Genomic DNA, 12,500 nt, shown 5'->3' on the forward strand with positions numbered 1-12,500 from the left:
CCTGACCTGATTTTTGTGAGAGCGGCAATTATTGTTCTCCCTCGCAGCGTTTTGTTCCCGGTCCGTGCCGTGCTGCTCCTGTTTTCTGTTTTGTTAAGCCTGGGGAGACTTGTGTTTGTATTGTGTGTATTATGCTATTGATTGGATAGATTACTAGAATTTGTGTTTCTTAATTTTGTATCTATTAGTTTATTGATGATTTACTTATTTCACATTTTTTGTTGATTGATTTTTTGTTAAGCTTGAGGAAAATCGTGCTTATTTTCTTTTATTACGCTTTTTGATAGTTAAGTCCATATTACTGTTAACAACTGTATGTTTTTTCGTTTTTTATTATTATTATCATTCTTGTTTGTTAGATTTTTTTTTTAAATATTGCTGTTGCGGTATTTATTGTTGTTGTAGCAACAGTAGCAGCTGCAGTAGTAGTAATGAAAGTAGTAGTAATAGCAACAGTAGTAGCTATAGTAGTAATGATAAGAATAGTAGTAGCAGTAACACTAGCATACTATAATATATGTAGTATTACAAGTATTACTAAAGATTCCATTATTTCAATTTTAGGTAAAGCGATGAAGTGAGTAATAGCGGGGAACATTTTGACAAACATGACTTGATCCTTTAGTTACAGCATAGATTCATGAAAGAGACTTTGCTTTGCCTTATGGGCCTCTTGAATTTTTAGAGTAAAGTTTATGAGGCGGCAAATAATGTATATAGTTGTGACTTTCTTTACCTTGACTTCAATAAAGCGTATAACAAGGCACCCCATCAGACTATTGATATAGGTTAGGAAGCACGAGATACATTAATATGCATTAGACTGAGTAAGGTAATGGCTAGTCCTTAGGTGACTTAAAGTTGTAATGAGAGACTCTAAATTCTAGTGGGATCAAGTAATTAATGAGGAGTCACAGGGATCAGTTTTAGCGTCATCATTTTTTTTTTGTAATATATGCTAATGACTTGGATAGTGGAATCAGTAAAGATATTAGTAACTTGCAGATGACACGGCGATAGGTAAGTTAATTAGGTCAGATTCAGATGCCATGGCATTGTAGGCAGATTTGGGTAGGATAAACGAATGCACTGACAGATGGCAATTGCAGTTTTATATTAACAAAGTATTTAATGTAAGTAGAGGAAACACAAGAAGCTCTGTGAGGTTCAGCGTATGAACAAAAATTTAGGAGTTATAGTTAGCTCCGATCTCCGATGTATAGATGCCAAAATAGAGGCAAATGGATTACTAGAATTAATTTCTAGGAGTGTTAAAAGCAGAATTCCCGAAGAAGTATAAAAGTTATAATTGGTAATGGTCAGACTCCATCAAGGTTATGCTGCACAATTCTGGACCCCACATTAAATATGACACAATAACCAAAAATAATGAGTTCAGGCTTTAAGGAAATAGGTTTAAGAAACAGATAGGAAGGAACTGGTTCACAAATATAGTGGTAGATGAATAGAAAGGACTCAGTAATCAAGTTGTTAGTACTAAATCAATGGAAAGCATTAAAAGAAGATGAAATATATTTGAATGGGGATGCTATGTGAAAATCTGTTGGTATATTTCATGCAGGGACTTCCGCGTGTAGGTCTGATGGCATCTCCCAGCTTCCTTCATTTTCACGTGTTCTTAATTAAAGATAGCAGAAACAATAGTAGCAGCAGCAGCAATAATCGTAGAATGAGGAGCAGTTGCAGCAACCGGATTCAGTTCCTTCTCTTCCATTCATATGCACTTCTCTTTTAAGCGTGAGGTCACATCATGCACCATTTCATTCCCGGATGTGTTTCGCATTACTCTCACATCCTCTCTCACGTCTCCTGCCTTTGATAAATTGAACGCACGAGTTTGAATGAACTTGTCTGGTATGCGTCATAAGTGATATTTACACCATCAACTGGTTCTCTTTCTATTCCTTTTCTTTTTGTTACTCCTTGTGATTTTTCTCTCATTGATTTAGATATCTCTCTTCATACGTTATTTGTTTTTTACAAGTTGCTTTCCGTTATTTGTTTTATTTGCTGTGTAGTTATAATATGGAAATGTTTATATTTCAATCAAGGCAATTAGAAGTGCATCTTTGTATCTTGGGTATAGTTTCCAAATCCGAGTATAATATGTTATGAAAATAGAAAGCACAAACAGTTCCTTCCAAATCCAGAGTTGACTTCCGAATTTTACAAATATTTTTTTTTATCTATTTGTAAGAAAAAAAAAATATATAACAGATTATTCGTAGTCTCTCTCTCTCTCTCTCTCTCTCTCTCTCTCTCTCTCTCTCTCTCTCTCTCTCTCTCTCTCTCTCTCTCTCTGTTTCTTTTTACTCTTATAAAGAGAAAATTAGAAGTATATCCTGTTTAAATTTGCAGTAACGAAACGTGAAGTGAAATCATTTATTGGAAAATTATCAAAGAAAAAGTAAACATGAATAGATCAAAGAACGATTTCATTTATGCTTTATTTTTTGTTGTGTGTTAGTGTTACTATTGTATATTTATACGAAGTTAAAACCCATTAATCAATACATCAATATTTGCTCATTAGTAAGTTTTCGCATCTGTTTATTCATTTTCATTTATTGCTCTTGATGGTGAATAGTTACACAAAAGTACAAAGATAATAATTCCGACGATCGTGTGTGTGTGTGTGTATGTATGTATATATATATATATATATATATATATATATATATATATATATATATATATATATATATATATATATATATATATATATATATATATATATATATCTTGGAACATCTTCAGGCGAAGGATAAGAGTGGAATGACTCGCGAATGCGAATGCGATGGGGGGATAGACAGGGGGGAAACCAAGAATGCAAGAAGTATTAAGTGTCGTAGCTGAAGTGAAGTAGAACAGGCGATAGATGGCGGGCTTACCGCCTTGCTAGTGTTAAATAATTTGTTTTTTTTTATCCATTTTGGTTACTCACATGCACTCAGTCGTAGCACTTTTTTTTTCTTTTTATTTTTTAATCAGAGCCCAGCTAAACCGACACCATCTCTAACACCAAGACTGCTTACAATTATCCCTTTTACTTATTGAATAATAGTTGTAATGCTTTATCTTATGTTCAAGTAGACCGGCGTCCGGGATGACTCTCTTCGGTGCAGCTTCCCACTCGAATCCCGCTGCTGGGACCCGTTGGGTTGCCCAGTGTAGAATACTTGAATGATGGCCCGGACCCATCTTGACTTAGCCGTACTTCCCATAGAGACATAGAGCGCAGGTTTGAGGGGACAAGGGGAGTCTTTGTACCGGTTGCTATTTCCTATTATTTTCCTAATGTTCTTTTGTGTTCCCTACTGTAGATGATGGGTGGAGTGCGACATCCAAGGGGCCGGTCATCCAGTTTGCTGCCATCGACCTCTATCCTGTTTCTGGGACCTGCCGTGTTTTCCAGTTGTAGGCACCCCTCGCCGGGACCACCAGATTGCAGCTTGACCTGGACGACTCAAGGCGCAGGCTAGAGGGATACTTGTGACTCGACCTTGCCGCTAACAAATAGACTCGCGTTGGTAGAGGCGGTCTATATATACACCTCCTGTGCTTCAGGTAAGGTGAGGGAGCTCGTGAGGGCGGCCGGTGATTGGCTGGTAGCGCGGGCAGCGGCGCGGTGTGCTGTTATTGGCTGAAGCTTGTCTCTGTTTTACGCTCTCAATTTTCGTGTTGGGAGAATTTGCAAGTCTCTAGTTTGCTGGTTGATGGCAGGTTTCAGGCTTTCTATGTAGATATCTTCCAGGAACATCAGCCGTCTTGCGTCTGTTTCTCTGTCAATAATTGTAGCATTTTCTTCAAGTTGTTGCCGGGTCAGTTTGGTTTGGTGTTTTTCGTGGTAGTGTTCTTTGATTGATCCATTTTGCAGGTGGCATGTCAGGCATCTAGACAAGGTAGTTCTCGTCATCCCAATGTAGGAGTGAGGCCCACAGTCCTCGGCAGTGCAGTTGTGTTGGTAGATGACGTTTGCTTCTTGTGTAGGCGCTGGTTTCTTTGCAGTTTTGTTTCTCATGATGAGTTGTGAAATTTTCTTTGTCTTATAGTAGATGACGAGGTCGATGGCTTGGTTAGGGTTTGTGGGTTTGACGTTTCGGTGAATTATGTTTCTGATGGCTTTCCACACAACACAGAATAGAATATGTTGTCAAATTGATTACGGTACGGATAACACTCGCCTCCTCTCTTCAAATTATTAGTCTGAACATTAGTATGTATTGAAGTGTCATTAGAAAAATTGACACACCATGGCGCAATACTCCGGTTCATCCCTAAGTAAGTTGTTTGTTTTTAGCAGAACATTTCATCGACCAAAATGTCTTCAGAAGGAGCACCAGCAGTATTTAAAGGCAAAATAGATCGATAAACAAATAGACACACAAATAATATACAAAAAGAAATAAACGACATTCCATTTACCAAACGAACTGAACTTACAACACGCTATCGACTACGAGAGAGAGAGAGAGAGAGAGAGAGAGAGAGAGAGAGAGAGAGAGAGAGAGAGAGAGAGAGAGAGAGAGAGAGAGAGAGAGAGAGAGAGAGAGAGAGAGAGAGAGAGAGAGAGAGAGAGAGAGAGAGAGAGAGAGAGAGAGAGAGAGAGAGAGAGAGAGAGAGAGAGAGAAATTTGATATCCTTTCCTACTCTATAAAACAAACACAAACACTGTACAAACTTCCAATGCGACTCCAGGACTTCCATGTGATATGATATAGTGGCACGATTGCCTACTTACTGAACCACAAGTCGTGTTCGGTTTTCTCTCTCTCTCTCTCTCTCTCTCTCTGTGTGTGTGTGTGTGTGTGTGTGTGTGTGTGTGTGTGTGTGTGTGTGTGTGTGTGTGTGTGTGTGTGTGTGTGTGTGTGTGAGCCATAAATAAATCGTCATTTTAAGACACGATGTCGAATCTCGTGTGTGTGTGTGTGTGTGTGTGTCTCATAAATAAATCGTCATTTTAAAGACACGGTGTCGAATCTCGTGTGTGTGTGTAATTCACTGTTTGATCTGCTGCAGTCTCTGACGAGACAGCCAGACGTTACCCTGCAGAACGAGCTCAGAGCTCATTGTTTCCGATTTTCGGATAGGCCTGAGACCAGGCACACACCACACACCGGGACAACAAGGTCACAACTCCTCGATTTACATCCCGTACCTACTCACGGCTAGGTGAACAGGGACTACACGTGAAAGGAGACACACCCAAATATCTCCACCCGGCCGGGGAATCGAACCCCGGTCATCTGGCTTGTGAAGCCAGCGCTCTAACCACTGAGCTACCGGGCCGTGTGTGTGTGTGTGTGTGTGTGTGTGTGTGTGTGTGTGTGTGTGTGTGTGTGTGTGTGTGTGTGTGTGTGTGTGTGTGTGTGTGTGTCATAAATTAATCGTCATTTTAAAGACACGGTGTCGTGATGTACTGCGATTGTAAACCGTTTGTCATGCAGAACAAACCGGACTCCTCAGCTTTGGTCCCCAGGACAGACTTATAGGTGCGGGCCAGGGTGAGACAAGACGGTCATGAGGTTTTCCAGTACCGCAGGGTTCGCCTCTCGCGCCGAGAGTCACACCCGTCTTTCCCTTCTGTCCAGCTACTATGGCATTCCTCGATCTACAGAATGCCTACTGGCATGTTCCCATCTGCCCACGCTTCCGGAAGTTCCTCGCTTTCCAGGTAGGACGACAGTGCTACCAGTTCACCCGTCTTCCTTTCGGACTGTCCATTGCTCCACGGGTTTTCTCTCGGCTGACGAAGGTAGTAGCCGCCAAGTTTTCAGAAAAAGGGGTGGATGCTCTCATGTATTTAGACGATCGGCTCATCGTCTCCCATTCCCTACCAATGGCGAGAGAGAGAGTGACAACCGCCCTGAAGACCACTCAGAACATGGGGTTCAGAGTGAATGTTCCAAAATCCACTCTAACACCCACCCAGACTCTCATCTGGCTCGGCATGGAGTGGGACACAGCCAGGGCACGGGTGCGCCTGTCCCCAGAGAACGCCTCCAAGATTCATCGCCGGCTCTTTCGGGCATCAATGTCCAGGACAATGACCCGCCGCCAGTGGGAGGCCATCCTGGGATCTCTTAACTTTGCGGCAGAAGTCTGCCCGCTTGGCAGGATTCGTCACCGCCGTCTTGTCAGGGAGGTCAACTCAGCCATACTTATATATCCTCGGGACTCCCTCCAGCAGGTCCCTGGTCACCTTACCGAGTTGCTACGACCTTGGCTGGCCGACTGCTGTCTCCAACAGTGGGCTCCGTGGGTTCCTCCACCACCACAAATCCGAGTCTCAACGGACGCCTCAAACGCGGGTTGGGGTTACCAGTCCTCCCTAGGCCATCAAGTGCAAGACAGGTGGGTGAAGAGGCTCGAGCAGGCCCACATCAACGTAAAGGAGTTGTGGGTCCCTTTCAAATTCCTCTCTACGCACCAAGACCTGCACAACGTGGGGATTCTTTTCGAAATGGACAACACATCCGTGGTTCACTGTCTCAACCGCCAGGGGTCTTCCAAGTCGGAAGCCCTGTTGTCTCTCTCGGAAAGGATATTTCAGGAGGCCTCCGTCCGTTCTCTTCACCTGTCGGCACTCTATGTCCCCGGCGAGGAGAATATTTGGGCGGATGCCTTGTTCCGCTTTCAGCACACATCTGTGGAATGGCAGCTATGCCCGAACGTGTTCCGCTCCCTAGGGGACAGCTGGGGCACCCCTCAAGTGGACCTTTTTGCCTCTCCCACCACAGCTCAGGTGCCTCAGTACCTCACGCGAAATGTCAGGACGGGCACAGGGGGTCCGGACGCTTTCGCCGAGGATTGGAACAGGTGGGAACACATTTACCTCTTCCCTCCTCCGTCAACCAAGGTTCTCCTGCGTGTCTGCCGCCAGCTTCGGTCGTACAGGGGGAGGGTTCTCCTCCTCGCACCATGGTGGGCAGCCCAACCATGGTTTTCCGAACTACGGCAGTGGTGTCCTTCTGGGCAATGCATGTCTGGTTGACTCCATCCCGACCAATCTACAGAACTCACTGCGCCTACACGCCTGGAGTTTCTCCGTCAAGCATTGAGGAGCAAGTTTTCCCAAGTGGTGGTAGAGGACATGCTTCATGCCCTGCGCCCTTCCTCTACCCGGCAGTATGAATCCTGTTGGAAAGCCATCCACAGATTCCTACTTGTTCATAGGATTACAACTGTTTCGGAGAGGGTGGACTTTAGTTTCTTTTCTTCCTTGGTGCATGATCAGGAGAGGCAGCTTTCTACCGTCTCCGTTCATCTAACAGCACTATCGGATCCGTTGTTTTACGGTTACGGAATCCGTCTGGATGAGAGAACCACCACTCTCCTCAAGAGGGACTTGTTCCATCAACTTCCTCCACTCCGCCAAAACGGTGTTCTCTGGTCCCTGCAAAAGGTGGTTGATCTCCTTCAGTCTGAGCCCTTCTCACGACCTGCAACTTCACTACACTCACTGAAGAAGGCCCTCTTCTTGACAGCGCTGGCTTCAGGGTTACGGGTTTCACAACTGAGGGCTCTCAGAACCTACATCGACACTTCTTCGGGGCTATCACCACATTTCCTTTTTTCTTAAAAGAAGGAAAGCAGTTACCGGCTCGTCGCATCGCTGCATTGCTCAAGCAGCTAATTGAAGAAGCAGACCCAGGTAAATTCCCTCGGGCCCACGATATACGAGGTGCAGCCTCATCGCTGGCTTTTCTACGGACCCACTCCGTCTTACGAGTGACAGAAGGTAGCCAGTGGTCCTCCTCCAGGTCTTTTGTCACTCGGTACCTCTCTTATTTTTGGATAGATACACCCTGTGTTGCCTTGGGTGTACTTCCTACAGTTCAGTGTAATGGTGTGGGTTGACCCTTTTTTCCTTCTTGGGCACATCATTTTGTATTTTGGCAAATATTGTATAACTTTTGTACAATACAGTTGTTATGGGGCTTTGCTTCACGTGTTTTTTCTACCCTGACACTGCCCACTTCCTTTGGAAGGTAGCTGGTGCATTAGCGAACGAGTCTCACTAAAATATCGGCTTGGAAGCCTTCGGCGAAAAGCCTCTTTTTTTGGGAGACGAGTGAAACTAATGTACATTATGGTTCCCGGCCAGGCGCTGCCTTTCCTCCCCTCCAGTTCCAGTCTACACGTAACTGCTGAGGGTTCCCCGTTTTCTTTCCGTTTCCTTTTCCTGCTAATGCGGCCTAGAATATTCTAGATGACTTTTTAGTGGTATACTGAGCGAAACGTGGGTCATTCCTAGAATGACGTCGCTGGTACGACGACCACTATGGCTGGTGCATTAGCTTAACTTGTCTCCCCAAAAAAGAGGCTTTTCGCCGAAGGCTTCAAAGCCGATATATATATATATATATATATATATATATATATATATATATATATATATATATATATATATATATATATATATGTGTGTGTGTGTATGTATATATATATATATATATATATATATATATATATATATATATATATATATATATATATATATATATATATATATATATATATATATATATATATATATATATATATATATATATATATATATATATATAGATAGATAGATAGATAGATAGATAGATAGATAGATATATATATATATATATATATATATATATATATATATATATATATATATAGATAGATAGATAGATAGATAGATAGATAGATAGATAGATAGATAGATATATATATATATATATATATATATATATATATATATATATATATATATATATATATATATATATATATATATATATATATATATATATATATATATATATATATATATATATATATATATATATATATATATATATATATATATATATATATATATATATATATATATATATATATATATATATATATATATATATATATATATATATATATATATATATATATATATATATATATATATATATATATATATATATATATATATATATATATATATATATATATAAGAAGAACAGTAAGTATCAGTATTTCTATCTGTTGATCTTTACTTACCTTTTCGTCATTTTATTGCATTTGTTTTCCCCTTCCTTCATGCACGGTTGACTCACACGCGTCTCTCAGTTCTTACTTCACGTCTCACAATCCCACACTTTTTTTACTTTCCTTCCCTTGTCCTTTAGTTTAATAGACCTATTTTTGCCTTCCTTCTTCTCTTCCCTTCCCTTCCTTCTCTTCCTTCCCTTTCCTTCTCTTCCCTTCCCTTCCCTTCCCTTCATTTCTCTGCCCTTCCTTTACTTAATCTTTCCTTTTATTGCCTTTGCTTTTTTTTTCTCTTCCCTTTCCTTTTTTAATTTTCTTCCTTTCTCCTTGCTTCGTCTTGCCTTTCCTTATCCTACCCGACCTTATCATACTTTACCTTACCTTACTTAACCTAACCTTACCTTACCGTACCTTACCTTATCTTACCTTACCTCGCCTTACTTTACCTTTCTTTGCCTTTACACATTTTGCCCTCTCGTGTCTGAATTCTTTTTCTGACGTCAGGTTCGATACCACCTTACATTAGAATTAGTTTTTTCTTAGAATACCGTTCATTTGTAACTTAAAAAGTAGAGTTAACGGTAATAGATTTTGGTGGTGGTGCTTTATTAGACTAAACTAACTAAGTGAAAAGATGCAAAACGAATGGAAGGAAGTGTATTTAGAAGTTAGAATATTATGTAACCGTTAACTGTACGAAATGTAAAAAGAAAAGAAGTACTCATATGTATGAGGTCGCAATAAAAAGGAGAAAAACTATGATGGTGTAGTGTTTTGATGGAGAAGTCGTGACGAGAATTGGGACAAACGAAACCCGGGACCAGCAAGAGGTAGACCCGCTGATTAACAATGAAAAATATTCACTGGGCACTGAAGTGTCACAAGAGAGATCTTGATCAGTGTGAAGGAGCTCTGTGTTATGTATTAGGCAAGAACAAGCGCGTGTAACAACAGTACACAATCCTCAACAACCTAAGGTGAAATACTGACATTATTCTGCCTTAACACTTTTCCTATCCACTTTCATCTGCTTTCGTGCGACTTAAGGCTATTCCATAAACATTCTCTCTCTTTCTCTCTCTCTTTCTTTCTCTCTCTCTCTCTCTCTCTCTCTCTCTCTCTCTCTCTCTCTCTCTCTCACTCTTTCTTTTAAGCCACGGTAAGAGGAAACAGCCATGTAATGTAACCGTGTTATATTTGCGCCGTGTCGTGTGGTACTGTTGGTGCTTGATGCAATTATAGATAAGACATTGTATTCTTTCCTTATTTCCTCAGCCTTTCTCCTTTTACCCCCACCTAAAAGCACCTTCCTTTCATTCCAGCCTTCTTCTATTTCCTCTTACCTCCTTCCTTCCATCCTTCCACCGTTCAGATGCCCGCCCATTAGATGAAAGAAAGGAATAAAAAGGCCTACAACTGAGAGGACTTGTTGTTACTTCAATGACTTGTTTGTGTCTTTACTTCTGTGTTTTCTGGTTTCAGTGCTTGTGTATCTTCCTTTGTATGTGTGGAAGAGAGTGATATGTACACACACAGACACACACACACACACACACACACACACACATTATATATATATATATATATATATATATATATATATATATATATATATATATATATATATATATATATATATATATCCCTGTGTGGAGTACTCTTCGCATGTTTGGGGGGGTTTCGGTCACACAGTTTTACTAGATAGGGTGGAATCAAAAGCTCTTCGTCTCATCAACTCCCCTTCTCTGACGAACTGTCTTCAGCCTCTTTCTGCACCGCCGGAATGTTGCATCTCTTTCTATCTTTTATCGCTATTTTCATGCTAACTGTTATACTGATCTTGCTAACTGCATGCCTCCCCTCCTCCTGCGGCCTCGCTGCACAAGGCTTTCTTCTTCCTCTCTTCCCTATTCTATTCAGCTCGCTAACGCAAGAGTTAACCAATACTCTCAATCATTCATCCCTTTCACTGGTAAACTCTGGAACTTCCTCCCTGCATCTGTATTTCCGAATTCCTACGACTTATCTTCTTTTAAGAGGGAGGTATCGAGGCATTTGCTCCCCAACTTTGGCTGACGCTTTTACACTTTTTAGGGAGCCAGCACTCAAGTGGGCCTTTTTTTTTTTTCCCTTGGCTGGCCCTCTTCCCTACGTAAACACACACACACACACACACACACACACACACACACACACACACACACACACACACACACACACACACACACACACACACACACACACACACACACACACACACACACACACACACACACACACACACACACACACACACACACACACACACACACACACACACACACACACCACGTAGTGTAGTGGTTAGCACGCTCGACTCACAATCAAGAGGGCCGGTCTCGAATCCCGGCGCGGCAAGGCAAATGGGCAAGCCTCTTAATGTGTGGCCCCTGTTCACCTAGCAGTAAATAGGTACGGGATGTAACTCGAGGGGTTGTGGCCTCGCTTTCCCGGTGTGTGGAGTGTGCTGTGGTCTCAGCCCTATCCGAAGATCGGTCTATGAGCTCTGAGCTCGCTCCGTAAGGGGGAAGACTGACTGGGTGACCAGTGGGCAACCGTCGTGAATTACACACACACTAATGAGTAGAGAGCGTAGAGACTGCTGCGATGGAGTCTTTAAAACGGTCAGGCCAAGACTGAAAAAAGCCACTGACCTCCCCATCCCTTGCCGCCTTTCTCAGGTGTTGCACACCCTAATACTGCCGCCCTGCCTCCTCGCTCACACCTAAGCAGTAGAGTATTGTTACATGTGTGCTAGTAGTAGTTGAGAGTGATTAGTTGTTGGTAAAGTAGTGGTTAGGACGAAGTAGTAGTGATAGAGGTTTTCGATAGCATTTACTAAATGGAGCACTGATCTAGGGAAACGAAACGAAAGGAAGCAAACACTGTTATTGACGTGCCAAATGAATTAATTACCCAAAATCGAAGGATACTGACAGATACGTTAACATAAATAGAGATAGATACATAAGTTAGGGGTGTGTTGTTTTCATAGTGGTTACAGTAAGGATTATAGTACTGGTGATATAGCAGTAGAAGTAGTTGTAGTAGTACTATATAGTTGTTGTAGCTGTAATAGTATTAGTGACAGTAGCAGCAGCAGCAGCACCTGTAGTAGTGTTAATAGTAGTGGTAGTAGTAGTAATAGTAACAGTAGTAGCAGAAGTAGGAGTAATAGTAGTAGAAGTAGTAGTAGTAGTAGCAGCAGCAGTTATAGTAGTAGTAGTAGTAGTAGTAGTAGTAGTAGTAGTAGAAGTAACGGTAGTGATAACAGCGGTGGTAGAAGTAAAAGTGGTATCAGTAGGAATTGTGCAGATGTTATCTAGTGAACATAGTAGATATAATTAGGAGTAGCAGTAATTGTGAAAGGGGTGGACAGTAGTGGTAGCGGTGTTAGCAGTGATCTATAATCCCTGAAT

General features: G+C 41.5%; 1 protein-coding gene across 1 annotated transcript in view; it reads left to right on the forward strand.

Moving 5' to 3' along the window:
- The first annotated feature begins 4,274 nt into the window (after positions 1–4,274).
- LOC123514126 overlaps positions 4,275–12,500 on the forward strand; it is a 13,449-nt gene continuing 5,223 nt past the window's right edge. The window contains exons 1-2 of the mRNA XM_045271775.1: positions 4,275–4,302; positions 5,613–6,840. Of these exons, the coding sequence (XP_045127710.1) occupies positions 4,275–4,302; positions 5,613–6,840 (1,256 nt within the window). The remainder of the gene's footprint in view (positions 4,303–5,612; positions 6,841–12,500) is intronic.

This window comes from Portunus trituberculatus, chromosome 37, assembly GCF_017591435.1.
Source record: "Portunus trituberculatus isolate SZX2019 chromosome 37, ASM1759143v1, whole genome shotgun sequence".
Lineage (NCBI taxonomy): Eukaryota > Metazoa > Arthropoda > Malacostraca > Decapoda > Portunidae > Portunus > Portunus trituberculatus.